The 17,523-nt window shown below is 43.4% G+C and overlaps 1 protein-coding gene across 2 annotated transcripts in view; it reads right to left on the bottom strand.

The window, feature by feature from the left end:
- Nucleotides 1–3,431: 3,431 nt before the first annotated feature.
- The window catches only part of Mon1 (vacuolar fusion protein MON1 homolog), a 58,889-nt gene continuing 44,797 nt past the window's right edge, over nt 3,432–17,523 (bottom strand). Inside the window, exons 7-8 of one of the 2 annotated variants that reach the window (XM_075695034.1) lie at nt 17,055–17,330; nt 3,432–4,186 (exon numbers count right to left, since the gene is read on the bottom strand). In XM_075695034.1, the coding sequence (XP_075551149.1) occupies nt 4,046–4,186; nt 17,055–17,330 (417 nt within the window). In that variant the 3' untranslated portion in view covers nt 3,432–4,045. The remainder of the gene's footprint in view (nt 4,187–17,054; nt 17,331–17,523) is intronic. The other variant, XM_075695035.1, reaches the window with a different exon arrangement.

Below are 17,523 nucleotides of genomic sequence, written 5' to 3'. Positions count from 1 at the left end.
ACGTAATGTGGCCGGAAAGTTGCACTCCAGCAGGCAAGGTGGAATGCAATGTGTTTAGTCAAGATAATGAGTGCTGTCGCCGTCGCCGGACTAATTATGTTTGCTACAGCCCAAAGGCCCTCCACCAGTAATTTCCAATTATTCCTGCCATGCGTAAACTGGCTCTGCCCTAGATATGGAACTTTCTTCGATCTCACCTTGACTCTCTATTGCAGTCACAGGGGTGTATGCACCACTGTACACAAATTTGTTATTGGTTCCAAGTGATTGCGTAGTAATATTTGCTTCCTTTATCATTATGCAAGTTACCAATAACAAACAAATACTTTAGATAAGAAATTTCCGAATCTATATTTGGGTGTGCTGCTGTCGAGCGAGTGCTCTTGGAATGCACATGTCAACCACGTGGCTGCCAAAGCCGCAGTAGCACTGAATTATATTCAAAGAAATTTAAAATGTGCAAATTCCAACCTCAAAAGCACGGCATACCTAACATGTATAAGACCAATCTTATAATATGCCTGTACTGTTTGGGGCCCATCTCAAATGTGCCTGATCAATAAACTAAAGAAAACCAGGACAGAGCAACCAGGTTCGTCTTGAGTAGGTACAGTAGGAACTATAGTTATACTGAAATGAAAAAAAAAACAGGGTTGACTTGGGAATCGCTTTTGCCTCGACGAAAAAAAAATATGCTGTCAAAGCTTTTGTACCAAATATTTAATAACAAAACTGGAATTGATAGCGAAAGTTACTTAAAACAGCCAAACTATGTATACCTGGACAGACTGACCATCAGTACAAAATTGGGGAATACCAGGCCAGGACGAACCTGTAAGCAAATACTTTTCTTGTAAAAACTATCGCTCCGTGGATTTCACTCGACTGACGTCTCACCAAGTGTGCTATGTGAATGAAGGTTTTTTTTTTTTTTTCAAGTTTGTAATGCTCCTGCTGTAACAGCTATGGGCTAAGCAGGGAAATGTATGAATAAGGAAAAGAAAGTAAATACTTTTAGTATATTGTCACAAAGATAACTAAGATGGGCTCGCCGAAACAGAACAGCCTTCTTTTAATGATGGCCGACATTCAAAAACCCCGGGGGAACAACTGCACCCTTCGTCACCGTCTCTCTGGCAATCGGTGCCTGCAGTGGGCAACTCACTTCTGGCGATCGGGACTCGTAGTGGGCAGCTCACTTCGCGTCAACATTTTCACTCAAGCTATGAGATTTATTTTCTTGCAACTGTTGCATTGAATTTGTCAGTGTTCACAAATTTTCAATTGAAATTTAATTTCTATATACATTTAGCTTTATGCACATGATTTGTGGACATAGTGGGTATGAGCCAACCTGGAACCACTTTTGATGGCATAGGCCAACCAAGGCACCTTTTAATCATTTCTGCAATGAGAGTGAATCTCTACAACATTTGTTCTTAGCACATTGCTGTATTACTGTTCAAAGGAAAAGAGTTTTGGAAGAACCTGGTTTGAAATCTTGGCTCAAAAATGATACTTCCAGTGGTCCTTTGGTGATATCGATCTGGGTTTTAGTCGGAAACATTTGTGATGCCATCTGTATTTTTTCTGTGTTAAGAATTGCAAGCTAAATTTCTTACTTTTCTTAGTTTTCTCATTTATATTTACTGCAAGATTTCTTCATATCTGCATCAGTTAACCTTTAATTTCATAACTTCCAGTTACTAGAAACTTTTATTTTCTTGAGCCCTCGTACTGCTTGATTCACGGCTGAACCCCATCTGAGGAGATTCCATGTTTGGCTGGAGGTGCCGATTTTCAGTCTGCTGTCAGCTGTGTCTCGTTAGGTTTTGGTAATGTCGACAGTGGTTACACCCAAGCAGCAGCATCAGCAATTGGCTCTAATGTTACAGGGGCTAGGAGGATTTTGTTGACCCAACTCAATGGCTGTGGAACAAAGGTTAGGCCCCATGTGGCAGATTTGCTCTTGCACGAAAGAGATGTGTGCTTAAATACAGTGGCATGCTAAGCAGTGTGCTTTTAAGCACAGATGGCTGCTGATGACGGCAGGCAATGTCATGAAAGATTTGAGTCTGCTTGTATTCTTTAATTTTGCCCACTAGATAACCAATGTAACCACTTCTCTTGCTGTCATCAGTGTCAAATTAATAGAACTCTACGGTGTACTGAAGCAACTTAATGCAGCGCTTCAGCAAGTTTGTGCTCTGTACCTTGAATTTCTTTCTTTCCTTCCCACATTGTGCTCTAAACCAGTGTAACACAAGAACTACTGAAATGTAATAAGCATGCTGTAACTTGTGCATATGTTCTGGCAGATTTTTCTCTTTTTATTGGGAAAAAAATTAATTCTAAGTTCATTCAAGCAACACAGTAGCAGCTTATGAAAACAAGAGATATTACTTGTTACAGCTGCACCAAACTCTTAATCTTTAAATGAAACAGTTGTGCTTCACAGTAAGCTTTGCATGGCTTGATAACAACAAAAGCATCTGTGCTACGCATTTTCTATTAGGATACAATGTATAAGCTGTAAGATGTCATCCCAGAAACTGGTCCCAAGATTTCCACATAGTGTAGAACTGGAAGCACAAGTCAACATCCCAGCTATGCATATCTACCGTATTTATGCGCGTATAACCTATACCGAGAATTTTAAAAATTGAACAGTAACATCGGGGTGCGGGTTATATGCGAATTTTGCCTCGAGATGTGGCACCACGGCAGCCCGGCACGTGCTGCCGTGAAGCTACATCTTGAGGCAAGGTTCTCCACCATTCAAAGTTTCGTTATCTCCACGGGAACCTCACCCTCTCCCTACCCTTGCATATTGCAGTTCCCATATTTATGGTCTTAATGGACTTTATGGTTGCTTATTATCCTCCTCTTTACAGGTTGCTATTTTGTGTTTAGTAGTTAGCGAAGTGCATGCATCAGTAGTGATAGTGCAGGTGCTCTGGTGAACTAGAATCTTTTACAGTGCAACAGAAGCTGAAGATTATCAGCATCGCTGAAGTGGGGGGCAGACAGAGCTACTGGCCGAAGGTAACGACCTGGATAGGTAATGAATCCGTGAATGGAGACTGTTTCTGCAAAGGTTTGAGCACTGTTATAATACGGTTATTTCCCCATGTTACACACACATTTTTTTTCCTGGCAGTTGTAATTGGGGGTGCGAGTAGTATGGGGAAAAATTCATTAATTCTTTCGTCACTTTCGCATCACAAGCAGTGCAGCACTAGCTATGCGAGCAAAACTAAATAGTAAGAACAGATCGTGTAAGATTGGTCTGCTGTTCAGAACCAACAGTCAGGGACAACCATTTAGCATTACTTGGCAAGCGCACTGCACTTAGCATCTGCAAATGTTGTATTAAAGAAGTGGTGACGTTCCCATCATGGATTACCTTGCAGTGAAAATAGATCCAATACTGCGGTAAAGAGTTCATTTTTAATCAGTTCACTTTTTTTTTTGCACTCGTCATTGAGAACACAGCTCACTACAGAAGAGAGTTGCTGGCAGTGGCAACAACATAACTGCAGTCGGTAAACTCGGCTTCCTATTGCAACACAGAACTTTTCACAACTGGAAATCGTCAGGAATGTCAGTTCAAGTCCTCCACCCTGTGCACCACTGCTTTCCTGCACGTTGCAACTGCAGACGACACCTCTGCTGGCAGACACAAAAGGGACTGAAGCTCTTCGATCAGTCTTGTTTGTTTTGTGCTCGGCGTTTTACGTACTGCTGACACTGCACTCTCCCAAACAACGCCACACAGGATCCAGCTTGGCTGTGGTATCTAGCACGGCTTGCACCAACCTTGTCAGTGCACAAATGCAGGTGAGCCTGACTGTAGATAACCGTCGGCTTCTGTGTCCTTGAATGTGTTGTTGTACGGGAATGATCACAAGCAATGTGTACGGTGACTAGCTGACAAATGCTGACTGAGCTGTTCCTACGAAGCAGTGCCGAGCCGGAGACACTGGCCACGAGCAGCGAGCAGCAGTAGCTGCCTCGAGATCTTCGGACGCCGTCCACGCAACGTTCATAGGGTGGCGTAACTCATGATGAACAGCCGTTCCTCCTCCTGTTTGATCCAGTGCAGCAGCTTGCTCATGGCACGCACTGCAGTGTCCTTGCTCACCAATGGCTCAAAAGCTGCGTACAGCTCGAATCCGGCCATGTGCTGCGACAAAGAGAGCAGAAAGACCTTGTCATGACTTTGCGCGAGACAGCACACAGAAATACCCACTAACATTTGCCAGTTGATTGGCTGGTTGACTAACTTGTTGATTAACTGATTGATGTAGTTTAATGTTACAAAACAATGCCATGGCTATCAGAGACACCACAGCGGAGGCTCCAGATTAATTTGATCACCTGGGGTTCTTTGTTGTAACATCAGCACAAGTGTTGCCCAAGAAAAGAAGTATAGGTTTATTTCAAAAGCCACAGAATAGAGCAAGTAATCTATATTGCAAGATTGTACGTTCCTGACTGGATGAAGCAGAATAATGCAGTCAAACCACAATATAATGAACATGAATGCAATGAATTATCAGATACCTTCGAATCTCCTTATAACAATGTCACATCTGATACGAGAATACCTCCAGTGTCTGTTATAAGTGGAAGCGTGCAAATATTTGACATCTTAAATACAAATTCAACTGTCCATGCTATTTGATTCATATTCGATTCGAGAATTCACCACTCAAAGGTGTTGAATACAGCAGACTTTCATTAAACGTATCCTCATGGGACCAGGTACACAAGTTTTGTTTATGAGGAGTTCTACTTACTGTGAGATGGATCTCCAGAGTACACAAGACGCACTTTTGAAAGGGGCAGCTAATTAATTGCCAAAAGCAGACATTAGGTGTAGTAGATCTCACTACAAAGCTTCTACTTACATGCAGCTGTCAACTAGAGCTAGCAGCATAATACATAATTGCAAATAAAAGCAAAAGTCATTGAGTAAAAAAAAAAAAAATTCCTACATAGAGGAGTGGGAGGGCCAAGCTATCAGACACGGACTGGAAAAGACAGCCCAGCCTCATCGAACGGGCATGGGAGATGGCCATGGCCAACGGCTACCTGGAATAAGGAGACCACCTGCCTAGGGCGCTGACTGCGCTTGCTCAAAATAAAAGTTTATTCTCTCTCTCTTTGTAGTGAAGCAACCACTCTCAAATTCATAGACAACTTTGATCTTCATCTCTAGCGTGAGCGCATTTTGTGGGCTGTTTCTGTGCCACCACAAGAAATGCTAAGTAATCTTGCAGCTCACCAACAATGCCAACACAAAAACCACAGCAAGCCACAACCAGGAGAAAGCCTTACTATCCATGGCATCAACAAAAGCCAGCAAAAAACCACCTTGGCGATAACATAGAGAATTGGCGAGAAAACCTGAAATTGCATACACAGCCATGCTTGTTGCAATGCCGCTGAGCTAGATACGCGGTACAGTCTTATTTTTGCCAATATGTCTAGTTCCATTTACTCAAACTTGGAAAAGGTTCCATTTAATAAACTTTTCTTCTTTCATTGCCTTAACACAAAACCAATTGACCACAAGGCTGTTGCTCTGTTTAAGCGGCAACCGCATTTAATTTAAGCGATTACCGTTTACTGGGTTTCTAATTCATTCCTTTTTTTTTCTAATATATACAGGACAAAATACTTATTGAAGCCTCAAGGGAGGCAGAACAATGTATGCGAGGCCTGTTACAAATTATTCTGCTGCAGGACAGCTGTAGTTGTTGCACAGGGGCACCATTTCTTGAGCAAACACATAGGGCAGATAACTTCTAGTCAACAATGTGCACTCATTCAGTAAGAATGGCTTGCTAAAAGCAAGCTTATTTACAAATTTGCTAAAATGTATTATTTGGCTAGTCTCACCACGTTTGAATCTTTTTAAAACGATGTGTGGTGCCGTAGCACCACACTTCTCTCCTTCAATGAACACAGCACCCTATATGCACCTGGGGACATGCTCTGCTCTTGTTTCACTATTGCAATTGGCACAGCACCCCAGGTACATAATCGAAATCAGTTGTTTGTCATTTACAAGCTGCTTAGTTGTCTAAGCATCTAACTGTGGACAGTATTACATGCATGTGCCAATGTACATTAGCCTGAGTTAATTTTTTACCCTAATTGACTCTGTGCAAACTTGCTTCATGATGCTTTAGAAATCGTAAAATATTCTATATCTGATTCAATATTTGGTGGTAATTTTTCTTGAATATTCATACAGTTGAACCTCCTTGTAATGAAGTTATATCGAACACAATAATACTTACGTTATGTCCAACATTCGTTATAAGCGCACATGCTGATATTGGTGGGGCGAAACTCTGAATTTTGGATTTGCTTCGTTATACAGTCTGAAGGATCCTTATGTGCATAGGCTGGCACATGGCCTCAAACATGTCACAAACCGTTATGGTGCTGGAGTTCTTTTCTTGTCTGAAGAAATTATTCAGTCTGTGCCAGACTATGCAATCATGCGCACAAATGTCAAGCTAGGTTGTGCACAATTCATGCAAGGCAAAGCATAGGCCAATATTTGTGGCGTGCCGCAACAATGTGTACGAGATTCCCCTGTCATGTGGATCTTGTTACATAGGCCAAACGGGCAGATGTATAAACAAAAGGTTGCGAGAACATTCCTCCAGATTAAAGAATGCAAGTCTATCACGTTTGGCTACCCATTGTGCAGCTTGCAGTTGCAAGCCTATTTTTGAGTGCGCATGCGTAATCTGGACAAATAAAAAATGAAAACGGCCCACCTAATTTCAGAGGCCTGCCTATTATCAATAAATGTGGTGACAGGTGTGTAAGCTCTTAAGCTCGCGCATCGCAACGACAGTCAAGCGACTTTATTTACAGTAAACATTCAGCTTACACAATGCTGAGCTCTTACACTGCCTCTCAAGAATAAGCACAGCAGAATAGTTGAATAGATTACCTTTTAGTTGCACAGTATATATTCAAGAATTCTAACGAATTCTCTCCGCAACCAGCCTCAAAAATCCGTCATGAAAAATACCGCTGCCATTTTATTAGAAACATGACAGCACTCAACACATACATTCATGGTCCATCTAGTTCACCATCCATAGGCATGCACTGTAAAAAAAATAATGGCTAGCTTGATGCTGTTAACAAGCATGCTTATTTCTGGAAAGGTGTTTGCTTCGGCTTTTCAGTGCTGTTATGTAAGCTTACTTGTAGTAGTGTAGTGTAGTGTGTAAGTGTAGTAACCACTACTAAAGTTTTTTACTTTTCCCACTGCCGATGTACAACCGCCATGGCATAAATGGAAGACGTGACCTCATGCTTGATAAAAACAACATTAGTTTCTGAGCCACCACAGTTGGCATGCACTCAAGAACATTCAGCCTTGATAACACGTTAAGATGGCACTTCGTATTTCTACAAATTCAACATTGCCGTCAGATGATTTACCACCATGAAAACAAAAATGAAACCTCCTAATGTTGCTACATGGCACTTGTCCATGAATGCTACAACCGTGCAGCAAGAAAGGCAAGGTTGTGAAGAAGCGCTGCATGAGCTGCCAATCAGCTGGACCGTTTGATATCCCCGCATATATTCTGTAAATACATACTCACTTTCCTTTGCGTAAGCGTAATCCCCACATCAGTTTAGCGGAATGTTAAAGTGCTACATACAGCGACTCTCCCTTTGACTTCTGCATTTTTTTGGAATTTTGTAGGGGTGTGCGAATATCAAAATTTTCGAATACGAATTGAATACTTAGCTTCGAATATAGAATAGAATGTCAAATAATGATATGCACATGCATTTATTAGCAAGTTGAGTTAATTTGTTATGTTAGAACATTGCAATTGCATTGTAGATGTAAAAAAAAAAACTAGACTAGTAAGCCGTTATACAAGAACATTGCATATTTAGCTCATGTTAACTTGGAAAATTTATTAATTCCCACTAGCTGTCCTTGCCAGCCGGTGCCTTGTTATACCACATCAAATGTCCGTAAACTCGGAGGTGTTTGACCCGGTGCCAGTTGTCACTCATCGCAATTGCTGTCAAGCAATAAGCTCGGAATTGGGGTTGGCGCTGCAAGAAAGAAAAGAAAGAAAAAGAAAAAAAAATTGGAGGACGTTTAAGCTTCGCCTTTAAGAGTGGAACACGATAGCATTCAAAGATCCCTGACTACTTCTCATGCTTCCCGGCAACTGGAGCGTAACTACCAAGAAACGCTGGCCGCAAATGCTATGCATGAAGGGGGGCTTTCTGGTACAAACGTGGCCTCTTGTGTTGCCCGCGATGCGGCAGAGGCGAGTGCCATCTAGAGGTATTGCAAGGATCCGAACGGCAAGTTGGGCCAGTTGGTTGGGATTCATGGTAAGGGTTGTAACAGCGCACCCAGGACAAGGAGAACAGAAGGAATAAAACGACAACACGGTGCTGGAACCAGCTGCGCTGCTCCATGGCCCACAAGACCCTCAGATGCCGGCACACACAAATGGCGGACGTCGTGGCTGGTCTATGAATGGTGAAACGCTGGAAAGGGGATTTCTTTGAGTATTCGCATAACAAAATTACGTTTTCTTGTATAGTCAGATAACAATCCGAGAGATATCATGTCTGTGGGTTGTTTGTAAGTCGTAGTTTACGATTTTTTCACGTATTTTAGCTTGAGAAATTCAACTAGTTCAGTAGCTTCCTTGTGCCACATGGAGGGCCTGGGTATGGGTGGTTTCAAAACTTTTTTTTTTCCCGAAACGACGTTCGACGCCAACCCCAGATTTTCTGGGCCACGGGGCCCTTAACATTATCGCGTTAAAAAGAAAAAGAAGAAGTGTACCTTCGCTGTCTGCAAACCCGTGCCCCTTGCTGCTGGGAGGCTGATTTTCCCGCAATGTTTACACGTTTAGTGGCTAAGTGTGCTCTACAGGCGAAATTTTGCTAGCAGTACGAAATTATACCAAAATTTTTAAAATCGGCCCGTTATTCTTAGATTAGAGAGAAAAAAATGTCAAGAACAGTGTTTGCTCCCGCACGGCCAGCAATATATTTGATTTGATTCATATATCTGTATCAAACTAAATATTCGAACATATTCATATATCGATTTTTCAAATTGAATACAAATATTAAAAATATGATATTCGATAATATTCCAACTTTTCTAGTATTCGCACATCCCTGGAATTTTACGATTTCAAATTGTAGAAAACGGAAGGTAAGAGAAGGATGGCAGCATTTTTAGTGTGAGGACAAGGGAAGGGGATCAAATTTTCAACATGAGGGTGAGGTGAGGACGGCAATTGCATTGTGAGGGTGAGGGAGGAAAACAAACAAAAATGACGGCATTTTTACCACCCCTTGTTATAAGCATACACAGCAGCGAGATGCCAAATTTGTGATCATGTCCTCCATGTGAATGAAATGCAAGCACGATGCCTTCAAAGTGCTAGCAAAGCATTTCTTGTGGATTTTATGAGCCAACTGGCGGCTTGTCGTGCAGGTACACGGCACGGAACAACAAATTAAATACACACTTTTGTATCATCACTCATACACAATAATGTGCTCGGTGCGACCACACCATATTACCGTGTTGGTCAGTTGGCTGCAGTCCTACCAAGACAAACTGGAGTTTAAAATGTGCAGGCACATCTAGGGTGTACCGTTTCAACATGTAGACGAAATGTTTCACGTTCATGTTGCGGTTGCTAAATATAGTCGCCAAACTATATTTCAGACACTGGGAGGGGCACACGTGGACCCAACCTTGCCACTGGTATGCTCACCAGTCTTAATCACACGCTTAACCACCAATGAGGTGTACTGGTACAAACAAGGGTAACTAGGGTAAAACTAGGGGTGCGCAAATACCAAACCGTAGATTTAAAATTGAATATAGAATTGAATCAAGAAAAAAAAAGCCGAATATCAAATGGAATACTGAATACAAAAAATTTTATTAAAAAAATCTAATTTAAATTATGCTTCCCAATTTTGTGCAAAGAACAGCGAGGCTAATCACGTTACTTAACAAGAACCTTGCTAACTAACAGTAACTTACCATATTTACTCGAATCTAACATGCCCTCCTTTCTCAATAAAATGGGTCCAAAAATTGCGGGCGCCTTAGAATTGAGTACCATCCTAAATCTGCTTTACCATATCACCATCAGCATTTCAAAATGGCCACCTCATACGCACTTTGAGCATAGCTGCCGTAGCTTCCTCTATGTGCTGTAGTACATGGTAAGTGTGCTTAGGTTAGTTCACCATCTGTCTTCCCATTTTCTGCGTTTGCTTTATCAGCATGGAAGTGCCAACTGCGAACACGCGCCGAGTTCATCACGATGCCGCAATTAAAAGGAAAGTGATCATGTGTGCAGGTGATCATGTGTGCAGAGACGGACAGAAATCGTTACCGAATCACGGGCGTGCAGCATTCCTGAAACTTGCGTGCGGGACTGGCAAAAACAGCAGAGGCATCCTACTCCAGCGGCTGCTGCGTACCGTGTGGCCACGTGGCCCCTATCTTGAAAGCGATCTTGTGACGGGGACAAGTATACACACCTAGGCGCAGCGTGCTGTGTTCTCATCGCTTAGTTCGCATTGAAGCAAGAAACCGCACAAACGTTAATTCGCTTGCTTCTGCTACCCTACTACCTCACTCCAGCGTTTTGATAAAGAGTTTCCATGGTCATTGAGTGAGACGTGTTCATGTTTGTTTGTGCAAGCATGACGCCATGCTTGTTAATTTAGTTAGTAAGCAAACGTTTAAATGTTTATACGGTCGATAAAACTACTATCCTTACTTTTCATATAGCTGTCTACTAATTTGCTATTGCAATAAATGCTTCGCCTTTCGGCCGAAACTGAGATTTTCTTTAATTTATTACAGCTTTAGCATATTGGGAGTAAATCTTTGATTTTCCAAATAAAAGAAAGTTGTATTTCTGTATGAAAGAATGAGGTACATGGTACTGTAAAAGGCTTCTTTCTTTTAGGTCACGGAAATGGGTGTGCATTACAATCAAGGGCATTGTGCCCTCGATTGTAATCAAGTAACTATGGTAGGTACCTATGAATCGAGATGTATCATATGCTCTACTGTTATTAAAGAGATCAAATTAGAATGCCAGCACTGATAACAACTCAGTTTGTATACGAAGGTCTGGAAAATAGTTTTTATCGATAGAATGTATGTCAAATAGAATTACGGTAAGTGCTTTTTTTCCTACTGAAGCTGAAGAAATAGCAAAGTTGTCCTAAATATCAATGGGGTTACCAGTTTAATAGTTGGCCATACTGTGCTTAATCGCAATCTTCTATTGCTTAGAAAGTATTCCAGTTTTCTTCCAAAAAACATGAGGGTTTTTCCATCTTTATGGCAGGTGGTTTTTTTGTGTTATCGTCAGCTTGTCAAGGCCAATCTGCATAACAGAGAAAAGTGGGGGAATGTGCATTCGTCACTCAGCACCGCTCCGCATAGCCATCGGCGCCAATGGTAATGAATTCTCAAGTTGGGAGGCCCACGGCAAGTTTGCACGACGTTCCCCCAACCCCTCATCCATCTGCCGTCTGTGTAAACACGTCTGCAGCCGGGGGTCAACACACTGTCACATATTTTTGGGCGCGTCATGTAGATACAAAGCTAATTTTGTGATGGGTAACTCAAAGCTACAAGAAGAGACCGTTGTGTGCCTACAAACAGTGTTCAGAACGACGAGCCACCGTACAGTATGTCGCGAAGATGGTAGCCGTGAACATGCAATGATCATCCCGTGCACTCGCTTTCGTTGGTGAGCTTTCTGAGGGTCATGCAACCGTTGTGAATATATCTGCATTGATTCGGTATTAACTTTACTCACGAACACCCAATGATGCAGCTCTGGTTAGGCCTACCGAGCTAGACAGTTGCCAATGGTACGGCTGTGACAAAAATTTGGCACTGGCTGATGCAATAACAGGTCGCAAACTGTCGTCAAAAGCTTGTCACTAATATGTTCCTACAGGTGGCTCATCAGTGATCAGTCACATACACAGGTAAGACTGGCGGCCGTTGAAGCAGCATTCCAGTATGCGGTTGACGAGATGGCAACTACCACAAGCATGCATGCCAAATTGATCTGTAAGCTCATGTGTGGCTATAGAGCTACCAACAGCTTGAATCTGCATGCATGAACACTGAACTCGCATAAAGTCAAACCTTGTTAATATGTACCTGCTTACAGCATAGTTAGAGTTAAAACATAGCTGGTACAGTTCCCCAGCCGAGCCCCCACTGAGCCCAATGTATTAAGAGTGTTTTAGCTTGTCCGGTATTAGAGTGAATGCAGGTGGGCTGGGCATTGGGGCGCAAATGTAAATGTGAACGGCCTGCATGATGCAGCCACCTGGTGGCGCAGAGCTCAACCAAACAAACACAGCTAACATTGCAGTAGCCAAGTGTATTTTACTCCGCTATGGGTGTAAATTTTCAGCACTAACATGATTATGCCATTGCCAAAAGTTCACACCAGCAGCGAAGTAGAATACACTTGCTTACTGCAATATTAGCTGTTTTAGTCAGCTTGAGCTTTGCGCCACCAGGTAGCTGCACCATGCAGGCCGCTCACATTTGCACCGCCATACCTCCACCGCAACACCCAGGCTGCCTGCATTTACCCAAATACCAGACAAGCTAAAACTTTCTATTGACTAACTGCTTACGGTGTAGTGCCTCGTAGAATGTGCACCAGTTAGTGTGTGCCATTTTCACTAAGTCACAGTATGGCGACCAGCACGTTGCACCTTTTTTAAAAAATTTGTTTCACTTTTGAAAAGGAAAATCAACGCGGAAACCGCAATTCAATCGATATTTGGGGGTACCGATTGACACCGTGTATCGATGAAGCTACGTTGGTGATGGTGATTGGGTTTCCTCCTTTAGATCGGGCCGCCAAGCACGGAGAGCGCAGCATCGATGACACCATGTTGGGGATGGTGATTGGGTTTGCTCCTTTAGTTCAGGTCATCAAGCACGGAGAGCACAGCATAGCCAAAAGCCTCATCGCAGCAACCATCACCCTCACGTTCTGACCTGCCCATACGTTTGCCATTTTACTGCTTCGCAACCTGATTGCAAGTGTGTCATCGCATTGCACATGTGCCATCGACGTGGTGTCATTTGAAGTGGTTGAGTGGTGACTGGATATTTCACTCAGTTTCATCCAGAGAAATGGAGCCATGCCAAAACCAAATAGACAAAATAATCGCATACTAAGCGTGAAGGAGAAGTTGGACATCTTTCGTAGCATTGAAACCGGAACAACAAAGGCCGCTGTCACGCGTGCATGGGTACTGCCTTTAACAAGTTTGTGGCATCTGGAAAGTACGGGAAAAGATAAGGAGTGGTGCAGCATCGAACATCAAGAGGTGGCACTTGAGAGGATCAGCGTTTCCCGAAGTTGAAGAGGCCTTGATGTTGTGGCTGAAAAAAGCCAGGGCGCAGAACTTGCCAGTCAGTGGCCCCCTACTCGCAGAAAAGGCAGAAATATTTGCTAGTCAAATGAACTGCAAGAATTTTTCTTGCAGCAGCGGTTGGCTAGCAAGATTTAAAGTGCACCACAATGTAAGTGCGAGGGTGGTGTGCGGAGAGGCAGCACATGCGAACCACGAAGGTGCTGTAGAATGGGCAGCTGCCGGAAACTCTAGCCAACTACGCCACGGAAGACGTTTTCAACTTGGACGAGTCAGCACTCTTTTAAAGACTTCTGCCCAACAGAATGTTCGCATTCAAGGGCAAAAACTGCAAAGGTGGAAAGCGTGCCAAGGAAAGGCTGTTGGTTGCTTTTGCAGTCAATGCGACAGGAAGCCAAAAGTTGCCACTGCTTGTTATCGGCTGATATGCAAAACCGAGGTGCATTAAAGGTGCCCAACTGCCCTCAGGTGTCACATACAGGAGCAACACAAAAGCTTGGATGACTTCAAAGCTTTTCGAGGAATATGTCCGGCTCAGTCAAGCTTTTATACAAAAAAGTACTTGCTGTGCAGAATGCTGCTAGCAATGGAGTGCAACAAGATGTACTGCATCGACATACAGGTGACATACACCTCCTAGCCTACTTGTGGCAGCAGCTGGATTCTGCCATAGTCAAGAACTGCTTCACTCAAGCAAAGTTCGTTGTGCGTGTGAGCAATGGCAAAAACGAAGAGCGGGCCAACAACTGCGACGGCCTGCTCACAGAGGTGTTGGAGCATCAGGGTAATGCCGAGTCTCTGCAGTTGGTATTGTTCCGTGACCTAGACAGCAACGTGGCAGCTGAAGATGACGAGGACGACGGTGACGATGGCGAAGCGGACCATCCAGGTCCGTGTCTGACGGCGGTTGCTGATGCTGTGGCTGTGAGGAGGGAATTTGCCGAGAAGAAAGGCCTCGTGACGAGGTTGGCCGGAGGCCTCTCAGGATTTGAGGAGGCTGTTGTCACTGCAAGGCCTGTGCCGCAGCACTGAAATGGACTTTTGGTCCATTGCTTCGGATTAAATCAAGGTGTGTACTGTGAACATTACTACTCATTACTTCTTTTCACTTTTGAAAGGTAAGTCGCAGCTAATTTGTGGTTTTTGGTTATGTCATATAACCAGTTAATACATATTTTTCGCACGTCCCCGCCAACTATGTATTAACGCAGTTTTACTGTACTTGATGCAATTAGGTTGTCTTTCGGTGGTTAATCAGAAAGATCTTTGCACAAACTCTTGTGCCTTCCATACGCACCGCTGTTGTAGTTCCCTCTGTCCATGTTGTGTTAACGTTTCGATCGGTATCATTGACCTGGATGAACCTTGTATCAATAGAGATCGCATGCCGTTGGAACGCTGCATGCATCAAGGCACCGACCATGGCCGAGTCATTCACCAAAAGTACTGATATTATAAAGATTGAACATTCGAGAAATCGAATATTAGATATTCATTTCACAAACCGGATATTCAAGTATTCACACACCCACAGTATGAACATACCGTATCTATTCAAATCTAGGCCGATAGTTTTTTCCAAATAATGATATACAAAACTCTAGGGTTGGCTTAGTTCGAGGATTTTAGAAAATGTGCCTGTTTGTAAGTGAAAATTATAAACATGGTCCCTAGCTAGCGCCATCTAGAAAAGTCAGTATTGCAGCCGCTACTTGCCAGGCCAGTAGTCAATTGAAGTACATGAGCGATGCTGTCGCTTTGACCTGTGTCGTATCGGAGCTGGTTCTATGGTATCGGCGTGCGGCGTGGAGTTATCGTAATCGCACACTATAGTGCCACTTTCAAATGAAAAGTTGTGCTAGCCGCAAAGGCATAGCAAGCCAGGCAGGACTTCTGCATCAATGAGAAAAACGTCCATCGCTGGAAGGAGCAACGGGAGACACTTCTGAGTGTGTTGCAACAACGAGATGACAGCGATAACGAAGATAAATGCACAATAATAGAGGAGCTGTTTACCGAGATCGCGCCGCATTTTGACGCATGCGATGACGCACTGTCTGCGCATGCACGGGCATGCAGATGCGAGCTTGCGTGCGCGTGGTCTGGGCCATAGGGACGAGGCAAACGTTGGTGACGACATAGAGTGAACTCGGCATGTTCATATTAAATAAATGCTGTTATGATTTTGTGAATGCTGTCCTCACTTCTTTTGTTCAGTCTACATTCGGGGGTTGGCTTAGAATCGGGGCCGGCTAAGATTCGCGTAAATATGGTATTAACGCAATTAGCATTCTTTGCAAGCTTCACCCTGTTTGAGGTATGTATATTTGTCTATATCTAAACTCTTTCGGGGCAACTTGGGTCACTGCGTATGTGCCACTGAGTGTATGTGCTGCTCTTCAATGAAAAAAAAATATTATCCATAGTAGCGTGGAATCTAACTTTATATATTCACAGCAGCACCAGTAGATTATGCAGGGGGAAATGCAATCACGTGTTCAAACGGAAGTGCGAGAGAACATGGCTGCAGTACCTGCCTCATCCATAATGCGTTTCAGTGGTTGCAAGACAGTGTGTCCCCACATTGCTTCAATGCGAATCGCATAAACTTCAACAGAGAAAGCTGCTGCTTGGTGCCAAGCCACCATGGCAGCAACTTTGTTGAAAGCCGCCATGTTTACAGCATTGTATGTGTGGATAACGTCCAAAATATAGAGCAGCACATTGTGCAGTGTCTGAAACTTTCGTTGCCATTGAACATTGGTCCTACGGACGTAAGGCAGTGCCACGCGAAATCTGAATAAAAACATGTCTGAAAAAATCTATTATCTAAAAAAATCAGCCAAATGCACTTGAGATTGTTGCTATTGGAATAGTACATATTTTGGGCCACACGCAAACAGAGCTGCTCAGCTATAACTGATATTGTGTCAGATCCTGCATTTTTTGGTTTCGCCATAGCATGAAAATACGCTGCTGAAACAAAAACATGCCCAACCAAATTTGATATTTTTTTATATCCGATGATTTGTTATATTTGGGTTCAACTGTAAAACCAAGTAAGCCTAGAAGATCTCTGGGAAAATTGGAGAGCAGCGAATACATATATATACGCTTATAATGAAGGCATTTTCACGTGGGATACATTTTTGTTACAATGGGGTTGGACCATATTTGGCTCACACGTTCATTGCAGCAGTGTCTATGAACTGGGAACAATTTCTCACCATGGTCTTCAACAAAAAAGGCGAATGTCATGTCAGCCCTACATCTATTTTTCTGTCAAAAAAAAAAAAAGAAGAGCTTTATCTAAACACAATGATACCTCGTTTGCATATCCAAATGCTGTGAATGTGCTCGATGGTAATGTGCACAGTGGCAACGTTCTATTGTAACCCCCACAGGATGACGGCCATTTATGTATCACTGTGGGCATAAAGGCCAGTCGAAGTTCTGTGTTTGTCCTGCGCATCTCGCTCTGTCCTGTCTACATTTCCACTGTAAAATCACGTTCCACGATGCTCAAAAAGTTGTTTCAGTGTCGTCCCTTCAACGTCAATTGCACGTACCCATCCCATAAGTGTCTCCCTCCCTGTGGCCCAGAAGAGGATCTTGAGCGGGCAGGCCGGCTGGTACATGCGGTGGTGCAGGAGCCGGTACAGGGCTAGCAGGCGCCCGGGGTCCTTGGAGTACGGGGGTTCCAGCCGCGGGCTGCTAAGCTGCGCGCCACTTTTGCTCTTGTAGAGGAAGTGGTAGAGCTCGGGCACGCCTGCCTCGCGCACACTGTAGCCACCAGTCACGGTTGCTTCTCTCAGGGCCTCCAGGCAGTTCTTCCGCTGCAGGCTCTGTAGCGCAGGGCAGCACAAACAAGAAAATACGGGGAAGGAAGAAGGTGCAAAAGCTTTCTCAATTTTGTAAAAGCCTAGCAGAACTTCAATAGAAGTGTAGTGTTGGGGCTACTGGTATGATGCAAATTTTTTTTTCTACGACTCTTGAAAAACGGTTATCCTCACATAATAATGAAAGAGTCTAGGGCCT

Source organism: Dermacentor variabilis, chromosome 6 (assembly GCF_050947875.1).
Source record: "Dermacentor variabilis isolate Ectoservices chromosome 6, ASM5094787v1, whole genome shotgun sequence".
Classification (NCBI taxonomy): domain Eukaryota; kingdom Metazoa; phylum Arthropoda; class Arachnida; order Ixodida; family Ixodidae; genus Dermacentor; species Dermacentor variabilis.
The sequence above is the reverse complement of the archived record's forward strand: the minus strand, read 5'-3'. Positions and strand labels throughout refer to the sequence as shown.